This window comes from Macrotis lagotis, chromosome 1 (assembly GCF_037893015.1).
Source record: "Macrotis lagotis isolate mMagLag1 chromosome 1, bilby.v1.9.chrom.fasta, whole genome shotgun sequence".
NCBI classification, from domain to species: domain Eukaryota; kingdom Metazoa; phylum Chordata; class Mammalia; order Peramelemorphia; family Peramelidae; genus Macrotis; species Macrotis lagotis.
In genome coordinates this window covers 498,312,280-498,325,434 of record NC_133658.1, presented here as the reverse complement: position 1 = coordinate 498,325,434, position 13,155 = coordinate 498,312,280, and the positions used below count along the sequence as shown (strand labels likewise).

At 37.1% G+C, this 13,155-nt stretch overlaps 1 protein-coding gene across 7 annotated transcripts in view; it reads right to left on the bottom strand.

The window, feature by feature from the left end:
• JAM2 (junctional adhesion molecule 2) overlaps window positions 1–10,045 on the bottom strand; it is a 127,324-nt gene extending 117,279 nt beyond the window's left edge. For 3 of the 7 annotated variants that reach the window (XM_074213932.1, XM_074213927.1, XM_074213931.1), the window contains exon 1: window positions 9,588–10,040. In XM_074213932.1, coding sequence (XP_074070033.1) covers window positions 9,588–9,654 — 67 coding nt within the window. In that variant the 5' untranslated portion in view covers window positions 9,655–10,040. Of the gene's footprint in view, window positions 1–9,587 lie in introns of all 7 variants that reach the window. The other 4 variants (XM_074213926.1, XM_074213929.1, XM_074213928.1 and 1 more) reach the window with 4 other exon arrangements.
• Between the last annotated feature and the right edge of the window lie 3,110 nt (window positions 10,046–13,155).

Here is a 13,155-nt window from a genome sequence, read left to right as displayed (position 1 = left end):
AATGAGCTCCCTCAAGAAATGGTGGGCTCCCATTCTTGGAGTGGCTAACCACCTGTCAAGAGATGGTATATTGAAGATTCCTTTTATTTAACTTTTGGACTAGATAACTACTGAGATCCTTTTCAAACTCTTTCATTCTATAATTCTGTGATTCCTATTGAAACTCAAACTCCCATACATCTAAGCTTTGATGGATATCTATCTAATCTCATCCTGGTCTCAGACCCAATCCTTTACTTCCTATCATTTTCATGTCCTTCCAACTCTAGTTCTGAGAACAGTAATCAAAACCACACTATTTTCCCTAGAAAGGATATAACAATCATTTGTTCTATGATTCCATTTGACTTCCAAAACATTTTTCCTTCTCCTCCCACAACTCTATATGTGTTCTTTCCTTTTAAAATGTAAGTTTATTGAGGGAAGACACTGTCTTGCTTGTTTGTATATTTGTATCTCAAGTACTGAGTGCCTAAATACTTTTCATCTATTCACTTAGTCATCTTTTCATGTAAGATCTTACAATCTAATAAGAGATATAGCGTAAATTAATGGTATGGCCTTTCTGCGATTAGTAGTGTTGATTTGACTGCAGTTCTAAAAAACAGAATTGGAAAGGGGGGGCAGGGAGCAGTAACAAATATATAGAGCAATATAGTATAGAGATGGTTAAGAATTGATAAGTCATTCCATGTCCTGAAGTTACTTTATTGCTAGTTTCTTGAAACTTTATAATCCAGATACTGAAGATATCTTTATCATCTTATTGCTGTCCTTCAATGACAGTATCTAGAGTAATAGCAGAGTGGTTTGCTTTTTTCATGACATTCACCAATCCCTTTCCTTTGCAAAGCTGTCAAATTATTTGGGTTGAGTTCAAGAGGTTTCTTTGCCTTTACAAAGGCTTTATAGTCATTCTACACAAGAATGAAAGCTTAAATTCTTTGGCAGTAACATTGTACATCATCTAGTTTCTCTTCCACTGCTTTTATCAGCATTTCTGGGGCCATTTGGGGGTCCTCATAGATCTGATACTTTGCCAACAAGGGTCAGAACAATCTGCTCCTGCTACTGCAGGACATTGTGTCTTTTTTGTTCTTTTAAGTTTTGTTTAGTTGCCTTTTGTACATTAATTACTTTTGTTTCTAGATAAAGAAAATTTAATTTTAATTGCAGCCAGAGTGATTATCTTGGCTGCAGGAGAACAGGACTTTAGCTGTTTGAATAACCACAGAATTTATAAAATCTGGGATTCTTATCCTAGGGCTAAAGATTTTAGGGAATATACTGTACTATTTTGGTGAGAGAATGAACTAAAATAATTATAATAATTTGTTTGATACCTCTAAAAATTTTGATTAAGCTGCATGGGAAATTGCTACCCTTCCTACCTAGTCTCCAGAGAGAGTAAAGGAAAGTAAGGGGCTTATAACTAAAGGGAAAGGAAGACCTGAAGTTCAGCACTGCAACTAGATGTAGGCAGGCGTGAGATGTTCTTCCCTCCCTTTTTAGAAGGGAAATCAATTTGATTTCCTGAACAAACTGAAATTCCTAGGATCATCTGCTGATTACACATATATAGACTAGGATTCCTTTCAAATTCAGTGATTCTGAGAGGAAATGGAAATAAGGGGAGGCAACTGTTTAATGTACTTTGGCTGAAAAAGAGTGGTGATAGATGAAAATAGCAAAAATGGTGGCCTAGTGAGAGTTTTTTTTTTAAAAGATGGGACCTCCTGTGTATTTGTAAGCAGAAATAAGATATCATTAAATTAGGAAAACCTAAAGATTAGAGTGAAAATGATGAAAATATGATGAAGATGAGAAATTCAAAGATCAGAGACATGTGAAGGGGAATTAACCTATGTGAAGCAGCCTGTTTTTCAGACAATGAAATTTGCAGGAGAGGATTCCAATGTCTAGCCCACTCTTCTCTTTGAAAAGAAGTACTGGAGACAGAAAGAGTAGGCAGTGGAAACTGGAGAGTAGAGCTTGAAAGAAATCTGCATGGTGAAATGAATCCCAATAGATGGAGGTACTCAAACCCAAGATTTACAATTTAGGAAAGTAAGAACTGATTCAAGGAGCAGATGAAGGATCCCTTTAGATCCTATAGCAAAACCTATTACCCCCTTTTAAACAACCAGGTGACAAGCTTGTCAGTTCTTTATCTGTGACCTTCAATTCAGATTTCAATTTCTTTAAATTCTAATTGGCCTTGGAAATGTTAGCTGTATATGCTATTCACAATTTATAAACAGATATATGTTTGTTTATGCTATTTACAATTTATACACAGAGAGAATAAAAGGGAAAGTATTTCTTCTTCTAAAATTTAGAGGAATGAAAGAATGGATCATCAGGGGCTGAACTGAGAACTAGAAATGTTAGGGTAAAGTAGGACAATGATACTACATACAAACCAGATACATAAATTTGGGATTCAGGTGCTCCTAGAATTAAATCAGAAGTTGATGAGGCTATTTGGTGTTAAGGAATATGGGTCGATGTACTTATATTTTCTTATAGTCATGAAACATTCTTGGTGGGCTAGGGTTAGGTTAAGGGAGGTGGGAATCCTAAAAACAATAACTCTTCTCTTCCTACCCCAGCACACTGCCAGCTTATCTTATCTTCCTCATTAGTCCTTTCAGCTTCTTACAAGAAGAAAAAGCCTGCCTTTTCAAAAGGAATTATAGTAAAGAAGAAAATGGTGGGGGGGATGATGCCAATGAGGTTGTGAGATGAAGGGGACAAGAGGGTTCACAGCATTACCCTGTATTTTCTCAGAAAAGTATTATATGAAATTCTTAGCCTAAAAAGGTAGAAGAGGCGGTTATAAGTAAGTAGAAGAGGTTATGGGATATTGAGAAGAAAAGAGAAAACCTGGAAAACAAATTTATATAAAAAATTATATAAGGAATCATTTAGAAAGAAGTGAAATATTGCTTAGCTATATTAAAGACCAGTTTGAGATGAATTAACAAATTTAGAATAAACTCAGCACAGTTGGCTGATTTCCTTTAGCTTCAATTAGCAACATGTTGGTAGAACTGGATGAAGGAGATGATGAGAATAATCCAAAATAAGGATTTTGTAAATTGTTTCAGATTAGGTCTGACCCAGTAGGTAAGTTTGATTCTGGAATGAAATGAGACACATATATAGCTCAATGAATAATTAGTAAAAAGAATTTTACTTAACCACATTGCAAGGGAAGGTTATTCAAGAGGAATATACATCAAAAACTTTAACATCTATGTTGAAGACCTGTTGCCCACCCCACCACCTAAGCCCCCATCAAGGGTTCATAGGATTACAGAGTTGTTGTGAGGATCAAATAAAATATTATATATTAAGTACTTTGCAAACTTCGAATTACTATATCACTGTTATTATTTCACTGCTGAGAAATAAGTCTAAATGGAAGATGCTTAACTAACTAGATAGATAAGGGAAAGACCTGAGCTAGAGAGGAAGACTGAGTCAGGTGCTAATTTATTGAGAAACTAGAGAAACTGACTAGGGAGTTAATAGTTAAAGGTCACCAGGATATGAGATAGGGTGATAAATTTTGGAAGAATGAAACTCAAAGGAAGAGAGGTTGTGGAATGGCAGAGTCTGGAAATGATATCGGGGAGTAAGGAGCATTCTAACTTATTCTCTAGGACCACCATTTTGAAAGTTAAGAAAAAAAGGTGCAACCGAGATAGGAAAAGATGGTTATAGATGCAACATTATCTGGAGAAGCTAGAGTTTTACAAATACCAGATGTTAAAAGAAGAAAGGGAGGAAATCTATCATGAAGGCAAGTTTATTAACTATAGAATGAAGACTCAAGAGAGTGCAAAAGAATGATGGCAGAGTCTAAATCAGACTTTGAAGTAGTTTTGAGGCAACTATGGTTGAGAAATAGGACCTGGAGAGTTGGGGTTAGGGATATTGCCCTTGAGCAGTCAGAGATTCAGCATCATTGGAACTGGAAGATCAAAATGGCCAGTAAACATACTATAGATGATAAACCACAGGAGTCAGAAAGTCCTGAATTTGAATTCCATTTGCTATCTGTGTGACTCTTGCAAATCACTTAGTCTCTTTGTGTCACTTTCCCCATCTGTAACATGGGGATTAAAAATAATATGTAACATGGACAGAGCTGGATTCGAGATTTTGTCTTTAAGATATCTTTAATATATGCTGCCTTTGCTCCATCACTCCTCCCAATCCAGGGTTGATAGACTCATAGCGTTTTTATAAACATCAAATAAAATATTCACTAAGTACTGCAAAGATTGAACTACTATATCAGTATTAACTATTTTTTACTAATGCCAGCTAACTGTTGGAGATGGATAGCTAGGTGGCTATGGATAGAATCCTGTGCTGGGAGTCAGGAAGACTCTTCTTTATGAGTACAAATCTGGTCTCAGACACTTGCTAACTGTATGACCCTGGGCAAGATACTTAACTTTTTTACCTCTGTTTCTCCTTTATAAAATGAGCTGGAGAAGGAAATGATTACTGATTCCATTATCTTTGCAAGAAAACCTCAAATGGGGTCAAAAGAGTCAGATACACTGAACCAATGAATTTAAATGGAAGCTGCTTAACTAATTATGGCAGATGAACAAAAGTCCAGGTCCTAATTCCTGCCTGGAGCTCAGAAGTTGTAGTCTTGGAGGGTCCTGGTCTAGGAGCCATGGCTGTTCTAAGTCAAGTAGTTCTGGCTCTGCAGGGCAACCTATATCTCTACCCAACTCCAGGACAGGTGTGACCATGTCACTACTCAGTAAACTTCAGTAGCTCCATGTTATCTATAAGAACAAACTCCTCTATTTGGAGCCCTTCAAAACCTGGTCCCAGTCTGTCTTTACAGCCTTCTTACATATTACTCCCTTTTATCTATCCTGTGCTTTAGTCAAATCAACTTTCCTATTGTTCTTCATACATAACTCTCCCTCTCCCATGTCAGTGCCTTGCCCTAGGTTGTTTCCCATGCAGGAAATACACTCCCTTTTCATCTCCACTTCTTAGAAGTCTTAGGTTCCTTTATGACTTAACTGAATCACCAGCTCTTTCCTGATTATTTCAGATAAGATATCCTTTTCTCTTTTCCCAAATAATCATATATATATATATATATATATATATATATCACTTTATATGCACCCCAATGGAAGATAAAGATTGTTACACTCAGCTTTATATATCCAATTCAAGTACAGAGTGCCCAGGCTCTTAATAAATGCTTTAATGATTTAGCATAGATAAGTCAATTGAACCTTAGTTTCTCCACCCGTGAAATGTTATTTTGGAAAGGTATGGTGAGGATCAAATGAAATGAGGTTTGCAAAACATTTTGCAAATATTTAATGTACTATTTAAATGGCAACTGTTAATGTAACCCCCTTTCCACAAAACAGTCCTCTAGAGATTGTAGCAACTATTAATTTTCTTTAAGCAAAGAGAAGTAAAATAGATTGTTGGGGAAAAGGAGTTTGTAATGGCAGCTTGGAGTTCATTTGAGAAATGTATGAATATAAAATGCTTCTTTTTAGGGAGAGGGAGAGAGAAGAAGTAATGTGAAAGTTTTCATTAGAACTATTGTAAGTGACATTCTAAAGAAGACACATGAAGAACATTCTTTGAAGTTTGTGAGAAAAGCATAATGGAAAGTCTTTTGGAAAGAGTAATTCCTGTAAAAAATGAAGAAAAACAAGAGAAAGGAGTACTCTAGCCTATTTTCTAAGAGACTGAATTTTATTTTTATCTTGAGAAGACATATGAAGAAGATTCTTAAGATGTTAATCAATATGTGGAATAAACTAAAGTCAGCAGATATGTGAAAGGAGAAATCTCTTATACTGGGGACTTGAGGTGACTTTGGCAATGAACTTATACATAGTCAAAATATTAAAGTAGTTACATATGTCTCTTCTTAATTATTGCTTTAATTGACTCAATATACATTTTTGATATTTATATAATTATGGAGAAATAAGAAACAATGGGACTTTTTCTCCTGTTTATTAAATAATTAATATTTCAGTGAGATGGGGTTTGAGCAATTGAATAAAGATATTACAAATTTATTAATTAGAAAAAACTCTTACCATACTCCTAATACATAGCAATTAGTCAAGTGCAAGTTAAAGACAGATAACCTTCCAGTGAGTGTAGCTAGACCTTAAACTTTATAACTCTCCTATACATGAGGGTCTGTCCTTACCAACTTGCTATATAATAACTATTATTATTTATAAAATGAGGAAGTTGAACTAGATTAGATCTTCACTGTTCCTTCCAACTCCAAATCCTGTGATCTCTTATTTGCTAAATCTAAAAGTTGTCATTCTTCTTGACCTTTCTACAGCATATGACAGGACTGACAGATTTTACTCCTGAATACCATTTCTTCTTTGGGTTTTCTTCTCCTACCTGTCTGAATGCTCCTTTGGAGTCTAAAATGCAGGAACTTCTCTGTCATTCATATCCATTAACTCAGTCCCTCAAGGTTCTAGTCTCAGCCCCAATTAATTTTTCTCTCTACTCTTTCTTTTCAATCTGATCAACTGTAATGGGTTCAAATTTCATTTATCGAATAATTCTCAAAACTATTTAGCTTAGTACCTAGTCTTATATCACCAAGTGATAGCCACCATCTACTAATTCAATCCCTCATCACTTCTCACCTAGATTACTGCAATGGAAACCTGCCTTAAGCTTCCTTGTACTCCAAACCATCATCCACATTGCTGCCAAAGTGATTTTTCTAAAGTATAGATCTGAACAAATTATCCTGCATATTCAATAAATGTTATTACTTCCCTGTTTCCATTGGATTTATTAGAAACCCCTGTGTGGCATTTAAAGTTCTTCCCAACCTGGTTGTTTCCAATCTTTTCAGGCTTTTAATATTAATATGCTTTTCTGGCAAGACTGATTAGCTGCCTCTGAAGAGGCCCAAATCACTAGAAACTCTGGGATATTTTTTCAAGACTAGAATTGAGGGCCATCTCCTGATCAGGATTTGAGCTTGGTGCTTCAAGTATAACAGATCTCTTTGGAGAGGGACAAAAGGAAAGCTGGAGAGAGAATGTGGACTGCAAGGAGTGATATCAATAGTAGCAGATGGATAGAGAGTACTTCTTCCCAGGGCACTTAGAAGCCTCTGAGTGTCTACAGTCTTTTCCTTTCCTTGGCTAACAGAACTAGCTACCTTTAATCAGAGAATTCAGAGGAGAGAACTCAATTTTGGCTTCTTGGGAAAAACCTCTGCAACAGTTAAAATTACTCTATTCTGTTTCATCTGAAACAATGGATGGCAAGGTTAATCATCATTTGAATATTTTACATTTACTTTTTCTAAAAATGTTTTAGTTAGATAATTTTTGTGACATCCAGAGTTTGGGTCTTTGCTTTAGAAAGTTTGAGACAGAAGGAAAACTGGTGGGTGGATATTTGTTTTAGCTAAATTCAACTGGCTGGGAGATCACCATCCTGTTTAGGCAATCCACAGAACACCTGGGGGCTCAAAGCATCTTATGAATTATATTTTCAATTTGCATTTTATTTTATTATTTAAGTCATGTGGAGAAAAGAAATCACAATAAGACCTTCATCTTGGCCTAAAGCCCTCACTATTCCCAATATTTCCAAGTAGTCTGTGCTCCAAACTTTGTTTTGTTTTGTGTCCTCCACCCACTACAAAGAGGGAGGAGAATAGAGACCTCAGGAGGTCATGCCCTCAACTAGCCAAATGAATAACAATTAGGCAATATTTGTCTCCCTCCCTAACCCCTCCTCATTCTCTTTTCCCCTTCTATTTGTGTTCCATCTTAGCCAGTGAAGTTAAAGGCAGGTACACTTTTTTGTTTTTATTGTATCCCTCTACAGGTGAGCATAGTGACTGGCTATTAGTAGTAGCTTATAAAAGTTTATTGACTAACTACTCCTCTCCACATACTCTGTGGCTCAGGTACAGTGGTCTGCTTATGTGTTACCAACATAGGACTCTCTCCTCTATAACTTTACCCTTATCTCCCATGTCTGATATGCTTTTCCTTCTTTACTCTGTCTTATATCTTTTATCTTGACTTCTTTTAAGACTATACTCATGAGAGGGGCAGCTAGGTGACAGTGGATAAAGCACTGGCCCTGGAGTCAGGAGTACCTGGGTTCAAATCCAGTCTCAGACAATAATGACCTAGCTGTGTGGCCTTGGGTAAGCCACTTAACCCCATTTGCCTTGCAAAAACCTAAAAAAAAGACTACACTCATGAGCCACCTCTTGTAGGAGGCCTTCCTTGGTCCATTAGCTACTACTTAACTTGGTCCTCCATCTGTTCTGTTTTTATCTTGCTTATAAATATCTTATAAGTATGATTTATGTATGTATTGCCTCTCCCCACCCAGTGCAGGCACTTTTTTCCCTCTGTATCCTCAATGTTTAGCAGTGCCCAACAGTCTCTCAATAAACATCATTTAGAACTTACTAATTAGTATTTATTTAACAACTAATTCACAAATATTCCACAGATTTTCATGACAGCTGGGGCAGGTGATATAGAGGAAAGAATTAGAGACCTAGATTCAAATTGAAACTCTCTTTGTGCTATTTGTACTGTCTTGGGATCTCAAAGATTTCTTTCACTTCAAAACCTATAGTCCCAATTACCAGGAAAAATAAATACACCCTCTTTTTACACAATGAACATAATAACACAAAGGAAAACAATATGGAAAGATATCAAAACTGATCAATGCTGTTTCCATATTGACTTCAGAACACTGGATATGAAGCATGATTCTCTTCTCAGCTGAAAAGGTTAGTGGACCATAGATAAGAAATGGCATGGCCAATATATTAGTTTTCTTCTTTGGAACCAGGGAGAACTGGGCAAAAGAGATCATTGTAAAGTATCGGTTCTATTAAAACTAGAAAAAAAAATGATATTTTGAAAGTTGAGCAGGGGTTTAAACACCACTTCTATCAATTTTGACCTTGGGCAAGTTACTTAACAATCGGGCCTCAATTTCCTCATCTGTAAAAGGAAGGGTTGTCTATATATGTAATAAAGGAAATACAACCTTTCCAAATGTGTGAAAAAAATTTCCCTTTATTTTTCCAGAAGCCCTTATTTACTTCTAACATCTTCTGGTATCATTAAGACTTATCAAGTGGTCAGTTTAAAACCCTAGCCAATTTCCTTCCTGACCAACCTAAATAAGCACAACTTCACCAGAAAGAAGATAAGAAAAGATCCACTAGCTTTCTCTAACTACAAATCTAAAAATAGGAGGGTTTCTCCTTTAAATTTAAAAATAAAATAAAACCAAACCAAGTTCTTCACATTTCATCTTCCCTTCATCCTGCAAACAATCAATTTCTGGCTTGCCCAGTAGAGAGCCAGATACTCCACTCCAAAGCAATTCAAACCAACAGAGCTTCCTCATCCTGCCCTAAGGGTACCATAGACTGAGAGCTAGAGAGAGTGCGGATGCAGAGCTAAGTCTCTCAGCAGAGAGATATTTGGAGTGGTGTAGGTCCTAGAGGAAAGAAGCACGAGAGAACCTATACAACTTACAGCCCAGGGCTACCCCCAGGTAGCTCAGCAGCAGGAGGAGAAAGCGGTGGCGGCTCCTTCTCGCCATCTTCCAGAGAACAGCTCTTCTCTCCTCCGAATCAGCGTAGAGGCTGGACGCAGGAGAATCTCAGCAGCTCAAAGAAGATGGAGGAGGAGGGGAAGGAAGGGGGAGGGGGAGGAGAAGGGTGTGGGGGAAGACTTTAGCCCTAGTAGCCTTTTTTTTTTTAAAGTAAATTACTAGAGGAGGGTTCTTTCCTGTAGCCTTAGTCTGCGGGACCGCTTTCCTTTCTTTTCTGAACCACACTTGGAGTCTAGGGCAGGGGAGGTGCTGATGGGGGTGGGAGAAGACGCTCGCAGTCCCGTCACTAAGTGAAAAGAGAACCAGACGGATTCGAGTAAACTGCAAGGAAAAAACCTGGAGCACTTGGCTGTCTGGCTGAGTTTCAGGCATTGTAAAGGCAGTCAGCTGTCCCGGGGGTGGAGAAGTCGCAGAGACAGAGCTGGGAGGCTGCTAGCAGAAGAAGGGAACTTCCTCAGTTCATACCTTTCTTTTTGACAGAGGATAAAATTTTCCACTTTACAATCCAGCCCGGAGAGGAGAGTTTGGGGGGAATGTCGGTACAGCTGCCAGGGTTTTTTTTTGTCTCTCCCTCTCTCCCTCTTCTCCTCCCCGGCCCTTTTCCCTTTTTGTTCTAGTGTCAAGAGATGTGAAGCAGCTTTGATGTAGTGGATAAAGTGCATCTCCGAGGCACAGGATAACCTGTATTCAAGCATCATCTTCTGGCACTTAGACCTATTGGGACTAAATCGGCTTCATCTCCCAGTGTGCTAGCAATTTTCTAATATTGGCAGCCTCTATTGATTGAGGGAATTCTCTATATCAAAGAAATCTCATATCCAATCCAAGGTAATTCTTTGCTCATTCCGAGACAGAAAAATAAGGCAACAAAAAAGGAGGTGCAGATATTTTTCCCTGAGATTATTTTTCAAGCAGTATTATTCCAACTTTCCAGGTTCAAAGCTGTGATCTCCTCTAGGAGCAGTTTGAGCATGGGATCTTTGGTTAATCCGATTTCTTCAATGTTTGACACTATGTATGTTCAAAGCTAATAATTACAGTGTCAAATATTTATCATATACCAATGAAATATCTGCAGGTTTATGTCATTGTTAAATTAATAACCTTGTCCATTGTCAAAGATTTGGTTTGGTCAAATAGAAAAGATTGTATTTTCAATAGGGAAACTTTTCCAAGCTTTGAAATATATGTTTTGAAATATATACAAATCTATGGCTGCATATTGTTTTTTTTTCCATAGAGCCAACGTATGAGAAGATAAAGGATGATAAAACCTGAAAGGGTAGTATTTCCTTCCTCTTTCTTCATTGGGTATCATTCTTTGTTTTGCTTTTTTTTTGTATATGTCATATTTGTATTTTGTTGGTACAATCATAATACATTTTGTATTCATTTGGCACAATTTGTTCAGTCAATCTCTAAAAAGATATTATTTTCAAGGTTCTTGGAAATAAAGTTGCAATTGTTTAGATGGGGGATGGAGTTGAAGGGCAGAGACATGGTTGAAGACTTTTACTTTGGTAAAAGTAGAATAGTTTAAGTAGCTGACATAGCAAAATTCAACTGGTTCACTGGGCAACAGGCCCTTAGCCATGAAATACAAGACTTCCTGATGTTTTGTTAAATGTGTGTGAGAGGCTTGATGCATATTAATGAGAAGAAGCAAATGATGAAAGAAACAACAGAAACGAGCCATGAGGAGTAAAGAAAGCAGAAGGGAAAATGTAGGAGAACAGAAAAATGAAATACAAAAATTGTCACAAAAATCCTTTTTCTCTGGTGAGGTGTAGTTTGATGAAGTGCAGAAATTTTCAAGGTTAGAATTTCTTGAAAAGTTGATACAAAAAGTTTTTCATAAGATTCAAAGCTACTTATTTTAGTTCCATGCTTTCATTTACTAGATGAGGAAATTGAGACCCCCAAAACTTGTCAAAGATCATTTAGATATTAAGTAGTAAGTCATTATGTGAGCATCCAATCAAGTCTCTTTCTGCTACAATTATGCTTCCTTTAGATTCTCCTTTTAGTATTACTGCCACCAGTTCATTTCTCATTCACTTTTCCCTTTGTCAGCTCTAAATAGTTTTAAATCTTATTTTCCTACTTTGATTTACTCATATGTTAACTATAGAAGACAAATTAAGCAACTGAACAGTGGCTTGACACAATATGTAGAAAGCTGGCTTGAGAGGTAGAACTTAAGTTCAGGTCTTCTGGTCTTGTAGAGGGATCTCTGGGTCAAAAGGTATGTACATATTAATTATCTTATTTCCCTAATTCCAAACTGCTTTCTTTTTTATTTAAAAAATTATTTATTTACACCTTACTGCAATAATCTCCTTGTAAAAGTAAACTTCCCTTCCCCCACAAAGTTAGAAAAACTTCATGAAAAATAAAGTGAGAGAAAAAGAAAAACTGTACAGTTCAGATAACATCCATTTTCTCTCTGGGATGGACCACATCCTTATTATAAGTCCATAAAAGAAGTTGCTTCAATATTTTTCCCCAAAGTTGCTGTTGCTAACTGTATTTCCCTCCATTTATTCTTCTCCACTCTCATTTATTCTATTCTCTCTCTCTCTCTCTCTCTCTCTCTCTCTCTCTCTCTCTCTCTCTCTCTCTCCCCTTTTACTTTCTCCCTTCTCAAAAGGGTTCTTGTGGGGCAGCCAAGTGGCACAGTGGACAGAGCATCAGCCCTGGAGTCAAGAGTACCCAAGACCAAATCTGACTCTAGGAACCCAATAATCACCCAGCTATGTGATCCAAGGCAAGCCACCCAACCTTCTGAGCCATTTCTGATGAGAATGAAGGCTCACTTATTCCCCTTTATCTCCCCCCCCTTCCACTCCATTGCAAAAGCTTTTTTTTGACTCTTTTATGTAAAATATCTTAGCCCATTCTACCTGTCCTTCCCAGTGCATTCTTTTTTTGCCCATTGATTCTATCTTTATAATATAACTTCATATTAATCTCTCTCCTGTGCCTTGTCTATATATTCTCCTTCTAACTACTCTTATAAATGAGAAGGTTCAAGGGGCGGCTAGGTGGCACAGTAGATAGAGCACCAGCCTTGGAGTCAGAAGTACCTGAGTTCAAGTCTGGGCTCAGACACTTGATAATTACCTAGCTGTGTGACCTTGGGCAAGCTACTTAACCCCATTGCCTTGAAAAATCTAAAAAAAAAAATGAGAAGGTTCATATGAGTTATCAGTATCTTCTTCTAATGTAGGAATATAGACAGTTCAACATCATTAAATCCCTTATAGTTTGCCCTTCCTGTCCGACCTCTTTATGCTTTGCCTGAGTCCTTACTTGGAGATCAAACTTTCTGTTCAGCTCTGGTCATTCATTTCAACAGGAAAGTTTAAAATTCCCCTATTTCATTGAAAGTTCATATTTTCCCCTGAAAGAGGCTGTTCAGTTTTGCTGGGTAGTTGATTCTCAGTTGTAATCCAAGATCTTTTGCCTTCTGGAATACCATATTCTAAA